This window comes from Phalacrocorax aristotelis, chromosome 29 (assembly GCF_949628215.1).
Source record: "Phalacrocorax aristotelis chromosome 29, bGulAri2.1, whole genome shotgun sequence".
NCBI classification, from domain to species: domain Eukaryota; kingdom Metazoa; phylum Chordata; class Aves; order Suliformes; family Phalacrocoracidae; genus Phalacrocorax; species Phalacrocorax aristotelis.
Genome location: NC_134304.1, coordinates 313414 through 325952, shown reverse-complemented (window position 1 = coordinate 325952; position 12539 = coordinate 313414). Strand labels below are relative to the sequence as shown.

Below are 12539 nucleotides of genomic sequence, written 5' to 3'. Positions count from 1 at the left end.
TTGTTAAGACCCAGGCCTGACGATTGGTGAGCTGCTTTCCAGTGTGCCCCATCTCTTATCATCCCATGCCTCCCCTCTACACCGACTTGTGTCTTTCCACTTCTCAAGGTTTCTGCTGTAACACCAGCTTTAAGTTTCCCCCCAACTTTGAGAGCCCCAGAATACCCCTAGATATCCTGCACTCCATGAGCTGTTTTGGAGGGTGGTAGGGACTACAGCAGGGCTGGATTCTTCTCCCGTTATCCAGTCTCCCAAAGCTATCTCAGCAGGTCTTGTCCCACTGGTATGCAACACATGGTCCCTTTTGTGGTGCAGAAACACCCCTTAGTCAGCTGAAACACATCTTATTTCAGGCAATTTGAGATGAAAACATACATCAGAATTAATAGTTCTGCCTTAGGCCACAACGACATCCTGTGCTGACCCCTGACTGCCTTGGTCCTGCTCTCTGCTAATGAGTAGGGTAACAGTCATTCCCCTAATGACCCTAATGAGGGAAATGGCGATGCAGCAGGCTTTGCAAAGTTAGCTTGTCTTTCTTCTCATTCCTAAAGATGTGGCCCAGGGTTATGCTCTATCTACCTCCACCCCTAGGAAGCATAGTCCCTTTTCAACCTTTTCCCAGCAAGGTTTAGAGGAGTTCATCTCCAGGGTCCTCGCTTGCATGGCTGGGTGGTCATCTCAGAGCCTCCTGCTCCTTTACCCCTCTATGGATAAGCTGTTCTGGACCCATCCCTGGGTTGCTCCAGTTTGATGCAACCTGGATATTCGACCAGGGGTGCTCAGTTGGCTCTTTGCAGAGAGCGGGAGGTGAGACAGGAGGTCCAGCCACCAATGTGGTTGGGCAGGCAGTCCACCCACCACCCAGCATTGGGCACTAACTTTATAACCTATCTGTCCTTCAGGTTGTGTTTAAAGCCCGTGGACGTAGCAAGAAAGAGTTAAGAGTGGGGTAAAGCTCTTTTTAAGGCTAGAAATAGGGTCTGGGTAGCTGAGTGCACAAGTCTAACAGCACTGAGGGACTTAAGGGCACCTTGCAAAAAGAAGTTGACACCCATGCACGGATCTTTGAAACATCCAAGGTGGGGGTGTGCTAATCCTTCACGCATTTTCCAGCCTGTCCCTTTAGTCCCTTTCAGTGCCCTCTGCAAATGGGCCCTGGGACTAACTCTGATCCGTGCCCTGCTGCCCCAGGATGCTGACAGTTTTGACCCATCAGTCTCACTGCCTTCTCCATGGGGTGATAAATAAGGCAACGACCCTTGCTAACAGAGATACTTGTCCATGGGATATCCATTTTAGTGTCTCCTGAGTATCATTGTAGTGATGATCCCCAGAGAGGGAGGCCCTTCAGGAAGCCCTTGGGGGAGGTTCAGTATGGAGGACACCAAAAGACGGGCACATGAAGGTGTGAGCTGTCTGGGCAGGCAGCAATTTGCTTTGTATTGCAACCATGACACTGAGCACAGCTTAGGTCCCTCCCCAGTACCATCTTCTCACCCCTCCCAGCCCTAGTAGGGCTGGACTTGGTCCCTGGAGGGTCTATGAGAGCAGCTGGGGCTGCTTGGCTGCCTGTGGCAGATCCAGAACCTCAAGGATCTTCAGGGTCTCCAGGGTGGATCTGAAGGGCTGCCAGGGTATATGGCAGCCCAAACGTCCAGGGGTGGTGCTGAGGATTCCTACAGCCTGGGTGTGGGGAGAGAGGCATCAGGTATGTTGGAGAAAATAATGTAATAGCTAGCATCAGGCCATTTATACTAAAAATTTTCAAGCTGTGAGCTTTTCCCATTCCTGTTATGGCTGATGGATTTTCCCCAGCTCAAGTTATTCCCTGGGATTTCTTCTTTATCTTTATCTCGGCAGAGTTTGAAACAGATCAATTTATTGTTGAAGGGGAGGATGAGACATTCTGGATGCTTCCAATCAATGGGAGATGCTGAGATGTGAAGGCAGAGAGGTAGCAGAAGATGAGTCCGTGTTGCATCAGCCATGATGGGCTGAACCATGGAAATGCTGGCATGTGCTCAGTCATTTGCAAAGACCCTGAGTGCTCAAGTGCAGGTATCTGTGCTGGGCTGCCATTACAGTCACTGAGAGCCGTCAGCAGAGAAAAAAACAAGCAACATGAGAAGATCCTGATGGCTTCTCCCATCTTGCATCCCCACCTTGCAGAGAACTGTTTACAATGCTCAGCTGTTGGCACATACCTAATATTTTTGCTCTCTCTGGAAGGTGCAAACAAGTTTGGATGCTGCAAGGGAGTCACAGGATAGTGTTTCCCACTGCTTGCCCTCAATAATAAGGCAATTTTCTGCCATCTAGCTACGCATCCATGCAGTGCAAGGCAGTGCAATGAAATTCATGGTGCGCCATGTCTGGTTTTGAATGTTTTCCGGTATCCAGCTGCAAACGAGTTCTCCAAAATCATTATCTCTGTGTGCTGCAGCAGCCAAAAATCCCAAACAAAATGTTGCATACCCTAAGAAGAGCATTGAGACAGGGGGTATAGTTTTGCTGCGATATACAATCCTAGTCCTTCCACGTCTTTTGTAGTGTGTGTAGTGCTGGTCACCACATCTCAGGAAGGGTGTGCTGCAACTAGAGTGGGTCCAGAGATTGCACAAAGGGCTGGGAGCTTCTGGAAGCTGCTGCCTCAGAGAGGATTGTGGGGGCTGATGCTGTCAGCTAGTTCAAAGGGAAATTGGGCAAAAGTGTTAATAATGTGTCTAAAAGCAGATGCTAAAGGGAACATGCTTAATGCAAGAAGTCTAGATGCTGGGAGGCTGGAGGCTATCAGAAGTGGCCTGGTTTGCTTATTGACTCTGTCTCCTCTGCCACTTATGGGGTAGGTTGGATCAAACACTTCTCCGACCCAGCGGGAAATGCTGTGTAACTTACCTTCAGCTCTTACTTAGGCGTTAAAGTAAGAGTTAAAGGTAAGTTATGTAATGATCTCTTGGTCAAATATGTGGTTAAAATGGGCATCCCCAACCCCAGACTTGCTTCCATGTCTCTCCTTCACAGAACCTTTAAAAACGGGTCCATGAGTGGTGTCAGAAGGGCTTGCAGTCCAAGTGTCTCCAAGATGTGATGCCTGCAAAGCTCTTGCACCTTCCCACCACTGACAGCATGAACACACAAACCCCCTTTCACTTGCACTCAACAAATGCAGTGAGGGTTGGGTTTCAAAATGCAGCTGCTGGGATAGAAATGCTGAAAGTGGAGCATGGGTTTGGGGTTTTTTTCCCTCTGTGTACTGTCTTACTAGCCCAAAATTATTTGTTTACACTGGATGTCAGTGATTTCATGAGCATCATGCATTTCAAACCTTGCAAGACTTCACAGCCCAGCCCATCATGTGCAAGCCTACAGGGGTGCAGTCTCATGCTGTGCTTCTGGCTTCACAGTTATTGCATTGTGTTTACGTGGCTCCACAAGGAGCTGTTGGACCATCCAGGCTCATGTTTCCAGGCTGAAGGGTAATAGTAGCTGTGCAAGCAAATCACAGGGGCAAGACATCGTGCCTCCATGCTGCATCACGCCAAGGGCTGCACCTGAATTACCGGCATGGGTAACAAACCTTCCTGCAGCCCCTAAGATGATGTTTAGACTACGAGGAGCTGGAGGTGGGCAGGGAAGCCTTTGGGGCTTCTCTTCTTGGCGTGAGCAGTGAACTGAGGGGATGGGGGAGCTCTCTTTAGGAAAGGCTTTATCTCCACAGCCACATAAGGCTGAAAATTAATGGTCATCTTCCACCATAAAGCAGTAAGGGTTTTATATACGGGCTGGCCTGTAGCCATCTGAGCAACATGGTGTGCATGGCGCCAGAAACTGCCCTCTTCAAGTGCCCAGCTCAGCTCTGAGGTGCAGGCTCCTGCCACAGTGGGGAAGATTCCAGTGCTGTGCGTTCAGGCAACCCTTCCCTGGGCCACATTCATCGCTGGGAGCAGCACGAAGCATCCTTTCAGGACTGCTTTTTCGCTGAGACTCTGTTTTGGCTCAGATTACCTTGCACAGCCGTGGGAGCCTGGTGGGGTGGTGTGCCCCACAGGGTCGTCTCAGAAATGTCAATGCCTGCTGTCCATTGTGCCTGGTGTCATGAGGGCTGTGGGCTGGATTTGAGTGGCGACAGCCCAGGGAGGGGTGTCTGAGGAGAGGACTCATCTCTGGAGGATGTGTGACCTTCCTCCCTGGCCAGGAGCTGAGAGGGGAAAGGGGCTTCAGGGTCCTTGGCTGCAGTGTTAGGAAGTGCTGAGCTCCCCTCTTTGCTCCCTCTGCCAGGCATGACCGTGGCCAGCTCCATCATCTGTGATGGTGGCATGGCCAGGAGTCCACAGAGTCCAGTGTCCTGGTCCCAGGGCTCAGGGTTGCTCTGCTTTCCTTGCACCAGCCCCAGCGTGCAGGCAGGCTCCTTGCCCCATAGCCATGCCTCCAATCCCAGCCTTGGGCTGCAACAGCCTGCAAGTCATCCCAGAGTGACAACCCCTTCCCGCTGCTTGTAGGTGACAAGACTATTCACTGAAAACCCAAATTATAGTACAAGCATGGGAGTGTTTAGCACAAACCCCTGGGTCTGACGCTCACCTCAGAGATCGGTCTGTAAATTCCCCAAATTCCCTTAAACTGAAGATGAGAATCAACACAACAGGGGGTGCCTGAAACCTGAGTGTGTCTGCAACTTAACCTCAGCAGCTACAGCATGGTTTCTGGACCACCCTCCCCTTATTCTTTATATTTTGTGATACTTTCAGAATACAGGCTCTGCATTTTATACATGCAGTGGCTTCAGTGATGTGACTTTGGCAGAGACTCCAGCCAGAGGATAGTATTCAATGTACACAACCCATCAAAACTCCTTATTTTGGCAGGGGAAAGGAGGTTTCTTGCCCTCTGCAAGCACCTTGGGGGTATCTCTGTAGAGCAGGGGTTCACTTTTGGATACCTGCAAGAGGAGGATTGGCTTTTCCTGAGGGTGCAAACCTCCATAACTGAGTACTGCAAACCCTCCAGCTGCCAGATCCACAGCCCGGAGGTGGCTGGGGACTGGGGATGTGGGGATGAAATGGGGCAGACGCAGCTGAGAATGGGCGGTAGCCTCCTAGCAGACATGGCTTGGGTGCTGGTGGGGCACTTAAACCACTTAAAACCAGAGGGCAAAATCCCAGGGACAGGAGGGAGGCGGGGTCAGTGCAGGAGGAGGGATGAGTTGCTGTGGAGGAGGGGACAAACCTGCTTTCACCAAGTTTGCACCACTGACAGCACCCAGCTCAGCCTGCAGCTCACACTGGGACGGTCACCTGTCCTAAGGTGTATGCGACAGGCATGGGTTTTTTGGGACATCACCTCTTGTCCCTGCAGAGCAGCCTGGCTGGCTTCATCAGAGCAGGGCTCCTCATCTACCTGGCATGCCTCTGTGGTGAGTGGCTCTTGCATGGGGAAGGAGCATCCTAGGAGAAAGATGGGGTTGGAGATCTGCAGAAATGGTGGGGACTGGGTTTGCAGATGGATGGGGCAAAGCCTCCGTTGACCCACCAGCCTTTAAAAGGAAGAGAAAGCATGGATGGGGAAGGAGACCTCGTTAGCCAGGTAATTATCCTGGCCTCTGTGCTGCTGCCCTTGCACAAAGCAGTTGGGAAATGCTTGGAGCCTTACCAACCGGTGTCAGTCAAAACCAGAAGTTGCTTATTTGTGTTGGCTCTTCAGGGCCAGCCAGATCATTTACAAAGGGCACAAAGTCCTCTTCCCCTCCAGCGCAAACAGGAGCATTTATTCTGCTCTGCGCCCTGCGGACATGAAGGCTTTCCAGGAGGTGACCAGTTGTGCTGCAAATGGGATGCCAAGGTGCTTTTCTTATTTTTTTTCTGCCTCTGCCTGTGTCATTTTGCATCCCTTTCTCCAGGAGATGCTGCAGCTGCTACCTAGATCCCAACCTGGTTATCCCACAGCAGCTCAGCCACGACAGCACTTTCTGCTATGGTGATTAAACACCTCATATTTACCTTTCTTGCTGTAGTTTGAGCCTGTGCAATGCCCTCCTCTAAGACACAGCTCCACTTGGCTAGGGGTCATGGGCCAATTTGCCACACAGGCTCCCAATCGCATCGTGCAAATCACTAGTTAAAGCACCAGGTTGACCCCCCCTTTTAATCAGATGGCTGGCAGCTACACCCTACATACAGTTTCCTGAAGTTTTCAGTCCAGCTGGCAGTGTTTTCCTTTTGTTTGATTGGGAATATTAAACAAAAAAAAAAAAGATCTGAAGCCCCTTTAAAGATAATTGTCTTTCAAAAACGAGGTTTGCAGAGCATTTTCTCTTCTAGACTTGGCTTTTTAAATTTATTTTTTTTTGTTTGTCTTTGAGCCAAAGAAGCATGTCTGTGGTTCATGTAAGCCACTGCTGTTTGCAGAGGCTCCATGAAGCCCATGCAAGTGACGCAGCCTTTCCCGGTGCTGCTTTTCCGCACCGGCCGCTCTCCATATCCCTCTTGCAGACCCAGTTGCTTCCCAGAGAGCTCCCCTCCGCCTGTCAGATGGCCCGCACCGCTGTGCTGGCAGGGTCGAGGTCTTCTACGAGAACCAGTGGGGAACGGTATGCGATGACCACTGGGACCTGGAGGATGCTAGCGTGGTGTGCCGGCAGCTGGGCTGCGGCATGGCACTGTCAGCCCCAGGGGACGGGCATTTCAGGGCAGGGTCTGGTCCCATCTGGCTGGATGATGTCAACTGCATGGGGACGGAGGTTGCCCTGTCTTACTGCAGGACAAAGGGCTGGGCAGAGAACAACTGCCACCACGGTGAAGATGCCGGTGTGGTGTGCTCAGGTAATGCCCCGTGGAAATTATGGAGGGGAGGGGAACAGGATGATGACATGTGGTCTGCAAAGCAATTCCCTCACAAGGAGTGTTGCCCCTTCAATTTTTGAAAAGCTCCCTGTGGCCCCAGCAAGGGATGTTTTTGTGGTTTGCCCCATACAAGGGACTGCAGGCTAGTGAGCAACTTGGGAAACATCTGTGCTCACTCCACCTTCCTGAGATGCTGAACCACCTCTGGTGGAGGCATAGGGACCCCTTGGCACATCACGCGTACCTTTGTGTGAGCAGGACCCCACGTGCATGGTTCTGGGGACTTGGGCAGGATAGAGACCTGTTGTGTTTTGCAGGCCAGCACTGTGAAACACAGCCTTAGGCAGGGGAGAGGATGGCCAGGAGGAGACACCCAGATTCCTCCTCCCCATCACCAACACAAGAGACAGGATGGTTTCCATGCCCTTGCCTCTGGCGAGCCACAATCAGCTAAAGAACACTTTTTTTATGGCCACAAACTGTGAAGCTGCAAAAGCTTGAACCTTCAAAAGCTTGGAGCTTTGGTGGCTGATTGAGGTGCAGGTGCTCACGGCAACTGGTAGATGCTGGAGCAATCGGTGCCAGAATTTTCCCAACAGGCATTGGTACAAAGGTGCACTGAGCCCCCTCGGTTGTCACCTCCACCTGCAAAGAGGACATGGTGTCCAATGAAAGCCAGGAAGAAAAGCTTCCCTCCTTCTGTCCCAGCAGCCTCAGGACCTCCAGCCACAGCTGGAAAGACCATGGGTTGCTGGGACCATGTGGCATTACCCCCTTCCTGGTCTCGAGGTGGCTGCACGTTGGTAGCAACTGGGTGCAGCCAACAACTGTAGTGGAGTGCAGAAAGGTCCTGCAAGGGGGTTTTAATGGTACGCCTCTCATGCCCTCCACAGACTTATCCATCCACCCTATGGCCATCCACACCGGTCCTGCAGAGCTCCGCCTGGTGAACGGCACAAACCACTGCTCTGGAAGAGTAGAGGTGTTGCATGACCACCAGTGGGGAACCGTGTGCGATGACAACTGGAGCTTCCCCGATGCTAGCGTGGTGTGCCGGCAGCTGGGCTGCGGGATGGCAGTCTCAGCCTATGGTGCAGCTCACTTTGGCCAGGGATCGGGCCCCATTTGGCTAGACAACGTTCAGTGCAGTGGGACCGAAGCTGCCCTGACTGAATGCCTGGCCAGACCTTGGGGCATCAACAACTGTGAGCACGGAGAAGATGCCAGCGTTGTGTGCACAGGTAACATCATGCTTGTGGACCAGGAGAAGTTCAGCGGGGGATGCTCTGCTCTGGGGATTCGTACCAGTGTCACAGCTGCAGCCAAGGGCTGGGAAGTGGCCACCTGGGTGGGTGACCTTGTCCCATCTCCTACAACATGCCATGCTGGCACTCTTTATCACACAGGTCCATGAAAGTACAGAGCAGCACAGAAGGGAATGATGCTCTTTGGGCAGCACATAAAAAGTGCACTCACATGGGCACCAAGGAGAGAGGGGAAGCACTGGACTGGGTGCTAGATGCTCCTAGCAAGGTCCCAACCCACCATGCTACAGGGACTGGTAGCCCACGGACTGTGCAAGGATGGGGGAGGGGGTTGAAGTCTTTTTGAAGAAGGGGCAGTGACAACAGGGCCTGCAGAAAGTCTTTCCCTTTGGGGGCTGCTGCAGCCACATGCAGGGTTCATGGATGGCCACCTGGCAAGGCTGAAAAGAAGGGTTGCAGCCGTTTACAGTTTGCTTTGCACTCATTTTGAACATGCTTGGCCTCTGAGGTTGCACAGCTGCTTTTACCCGTGCCCGAGATGTTTAGCCCCAAACTTTAGATACTCCTCAACAGCTATTTGTGGACATGGGAATTTGTGCACATTTGTGCACAACACAGGGGAGCATCCTCCAGCATGGGTCTCACCATGGTGGCAAGAAGAAGCACCTTGGGCAAGACCTGGTCTGACACTCCCCTTATGTCTCGTGTCACGAGCAGGCACAGCCACGAACACACCAGCCCCTCTGCGCCTGGAGAACGGCCCCAACCGCTGCGCGGGACGTGTGGAGGTGCTCCACAACCATCAGTGGGGGACAGTGTGCGACAATGGCTGGAACATGGACGAGGCGGCGGTGGTCTGCCGGCAGCTGGGCTGTGGGACGGCCGTCTCAGCCCCAGGCTCAGCTCACTTCGGGCAAGGGTCCGGCCGCATCTGGCTGGATAATGTGAACTGCACGGGGGGAGAAGCTGCCCTCTCTGAATGCCAGACAAGGCTATGGGGAGCCAACAGCTGTGATCACCGGAAAGATGCTGGTGTGGTGTGCTCAGGTGATACACGTTAGTCAGGATAAGTACCATGTGGGTTGGGGTGCAGGGTCAGCTCAATCATGTCCCAGGTAGCCAGGGATGGGTGCCTTTACCTCACCCTGGTTTAAAAAAAAATTAAATCAAGGGAAGGGTATGAGTGTCACAGTGGGTGATTCTCTTCCCTGTGTTGCCGCAGGCTGTGAGACCCCAGCATGCTGTTAGGATGATGTTGTGTAGGAAGAGCGAGCCCTTCTCCTACCTCTCCCCTTTCTGATAGCTCTAGCTACACAAGTTCTTTGAGCAATGGCTCCTACCAACTCTCATAGTCACTGGTGACCCCAGTACCCCCCCCCCCCAGTTATTGTTGACCCCAGGGCCCTCCCATAGTCACTGTTGACCCCAGAACCCTTTGTCAGGGTCCAAGCCCCAAGCTCTGGAGCTGTGACCCCCCCCTCTTTATCCACCCCAATGAGAAGCAAATCCCAAGCCAGCCCTATTAGTGTAGCACCTTCCCCAGGAAGCTGGAGGCTGCAAGTGTAGAAGGATGCTCTGCTTTCCCAGTTGCTAAGCCCAGCTGGAACCGTGGGTGACAGCCAGGCGTGAGCGTGCCTCTTGCTCCCTTCACAGATGCACACACTTTGGGGCAGCACCCACTGCGGCTGGTAAACGGCTCGAACCGCTGCCTGGGGAGAGTTGAAGTCTTTCACGACCAGAAGTGGGGGACCGTGTGTGACGACACCTGGGACCTCTATGACGCCGCCGTCGTGTGCAGGCAGCTGGGCTGCGGCGTGGTGCTGTCAGCACCAGGCTCTGCTCATTTCGGGCCAGGGTCAGATCCCATCTGGCTGGATGATGTTCACTGCATAGGGACTGAGTCCACCCTCAACGAGTGCCAGCTGAGCAACTGGGGAGAGCACAACTGTGGCCACAGCGAGGATGCCGGCGTGGTTTGCTCAGGTAGCACCAGGCTGCAGGGAGCAGGATGGGTGAGCCAGGATGGCTGGTGTCCATCCAAGTGGGTATTGATGGGTGCTGGAGATGCTGTTCTAGCCCAGGGCTGTGCCAGGCTCTCGTCTCTCTGCTCAGTCTTCCCCATCCCCAGGATCAAAGCAGAAGTCAGCTGTCACCCAGCCACTTGGCTTGGAGTTGAGCAACAATGCCACCCTGCCTTAGACAGGAGTTGTGCACCTAACCCACACTGATTTAATCTAGACTATGTCCCTCTAGCTCATCAACAACAGCATCTTGTGGGCAAAGCCTTGCTTAAAAAATAATCCAGACGCACCTTTCCTAGACACAGGAGTCCAGTCCCACTGGGGCTGTGGGTGTGAGTCTCCCATGAGCCCCATCTCACAGATACCAGCCCTGTAGTGATGTTGCCTATTAAGGCATCTTGTACAAGGGGCGGAGCAAGGCAATCCATGCCTCATAGCTGGTCATGGGTGCTGCTGGCTTGCTTTCAATAGGACACCAGAAAAAAATGCCCAGGAGCAAGTCAGAAGCTCTCATTGCTGTATGGGGTCAGAGGCACCACCTCACCTCCTCGTGCTCTTCCTTGCAGGCACAAACCCCTTGCAGGTGCGGGTGCAGGACGGCCCCGGTCCCTGCGCGGGGCGGGTGGAGGTGCTCTACAACGCTACCTGGCACGGGGTGTGCAGCAACGGCTGGAGCTTGCTGGAAGCCGGGGTGGTCTGCAGGCAGCTGGGCTGCGGGCCAGCCCAGTCAGCACCTGTGGGAGCCCAGTTCAGCCAGGGGGACGGCCATGCCTTGCTGGAGGGACTGAGCTGCCGGGGGACAGAGTCGCTGCTCCTGGAGTGCCAGCAGAGAGAGATGGGGCTGGGGCCGTGCAGGCAGGGCTCGGCAGCTGGAGTGGTGTGCATGGAGCAGAAAGGTGAGTGCCAAGATCCCCTGTCACTCACTCTCTCTGCACCAGGGCCAACTCAGGGCAGACACATGGTGGGGTAAAGGCTCCTATCTCCATCCCAGTCTTGGTGCCCTCACAGGCAGGCAGAAGTGTTGTCATAAACTTTTTAACTGGGAGATGTTAGGTGGGCAGGGTAGAGGCACCTGAAGGCAGCAGCTGTAACGCAGTGGAGTGGGACCAACTGGGTGAAGACATCTCAGTGGTCATGGAGATCTGAGCATCCCCAGTGGGCACACTCTGTTTCCATTAGCCTAATGGGGGTGCCCATGCACCCACCCTCCCGAAGCAGAGGGTGAGCTCTCACTCCTGCCAGTGATAGGTTAGCGGTTGGACTTGATGATCTTAAGGGTCTTTTCCAACCTTAACGATTCTATGATTCTATGATGAGGGTCAGCCCCAGCACCCAGGAGGGCAGTGAGGAAGGATGTTACAAGTCCCCAGAACATGCAGCAGAAGGGAAGGGTGAGAGGGGCGGAGAGGGTGAGGCCATCCAGTCAACCCCCTCTGAGCTTCACTCTTCCCACAGACCTTATACAGGCCTGCCCGGTGCTGGCAGGCCTGCTCGGCGTGGGGGCAATACTTTGCGGGACACTGTTGGTCCTGTACCTGTGGACGAGGTGTGGAAGACGGGCTGGAAGCTCCCCAGGTAAAAGCAGGACCACAGCACATGATGCGCCTGGCCTGTTTGTGGAGCTGGCTGTACTCCTGGCTGGCATGGATGCACCCCAACCTGGTGCTGGGGATTGCACCTTCCATGCATCACCCTGCTCCTTCATTTTGCAGACAAGCCACTTGTAAAGAAGACAGAGGACACCGGGATGTCATCCGAGGCTTAGGCAGCCACGCTTCTGGTGTTGACAGCAAGGCTCCCTCAGGACCCCAGAAGACCCTGTTCTGTGGAGCCAGAAGACCAGAGCAGTCACTGCGATGGTCAGCAGAGAGTACCCCCTCTGGCAGAGCAGAGACCCCTGCCCTGTGTGCCCCATAGCCCTCAGCTCACTGCGCTGACCCTCTGTGGGTCCCAGTTCCTCCATGCAGCACTGCTAAGTCCCTCAGTCTCCAAGCAAGGCCTTCTCAGAACAACCCCTATCTGGTCCTCTGGGTAGGCTCCAGCATCCTAATCCCATCTGCACAGACTCCTCTTATTCTCAGCCCTATAGCTGCTATAATCCCTACCCCAGCCCTATAGCCCCCTATAATCCCTATAACACCCTGCAGAGCCATCTGCAGTGGCACCCAGTGCCATCACCTTCACCGTGTTCCCAACGGGATCAAACCTTTTCCCCTAATCTCCAATGGAAGTGAGGATTACTTCCTGATCCAGGAGCCAGCGAGCAGGGTGCTCTCCTGCACTGTATACAACCACCTTTGCAAAATGAGGATTGCACTTAAAAGCCCATCAGGGTGAGAAGTCCCTCACCCATTGTATTTATTCAATCTGCTTTTGAATACCAGTAAAACTGAAACCTGAAAGAATGAGAA

The 12539-nt window shown here is 53.5% G+C and overlaps 1 protein-coding gene across 4 annotated transcripts in view; it reads left to right on the top strand.

Moving 5' to 3' along the window:
* Positions 1 to 12539, top strand: part of LOC142048923 (scavenger receptor cysteine-rich domain-containing protein DMBT1-like) — a 25997-nt gene extending 13458 nt beyond the window's left edge. The window contains exons 1-9 of one of the 4 annotated variants that reach the window (XM_075076266.1): positions 5391 to 5416; positions 5900 to 5976; positions 6492 to 6821; positions 7736 to 8083; positions 8825 to 9154; positions 9761 to 10090; positions 10695 to 11024; positions 11584 to 11703; positions 11841 to 12539. In XM_075076266.1, the coding sequence (XP_074932367.1) occupies positions 5406 to 5416; positions 5900 to 5976; positions 6492 to 6821; positions 7736 to 8083; positions 8825 to 9154; positions 9761 to 10090; positions 10695 to 11024; positions 11584 to 11703; positions 11841 to 11893 (1929 nt within the window). In that variant the 5' untranslated portion in view covers positions 5391 to 5405 and the 3' untranslated portion in view covers positions 11894 to 12539. Of the gene's footprint in view, positions 1 to 5197; positions 5417 to 5899; positions 5977 to 6491; positions 6822 to 7735; positions 8084 to 8824; positions 9155 to 9760; positions 10091 to 10694; positions 11025 to 11583; positions 11704 to 11840 lie in introns of those variants that run through there. The other 3 variants (XM_075076265.1, XM_075076268.1, XM_075076269.1) reach the window with 3 other exon arrangements.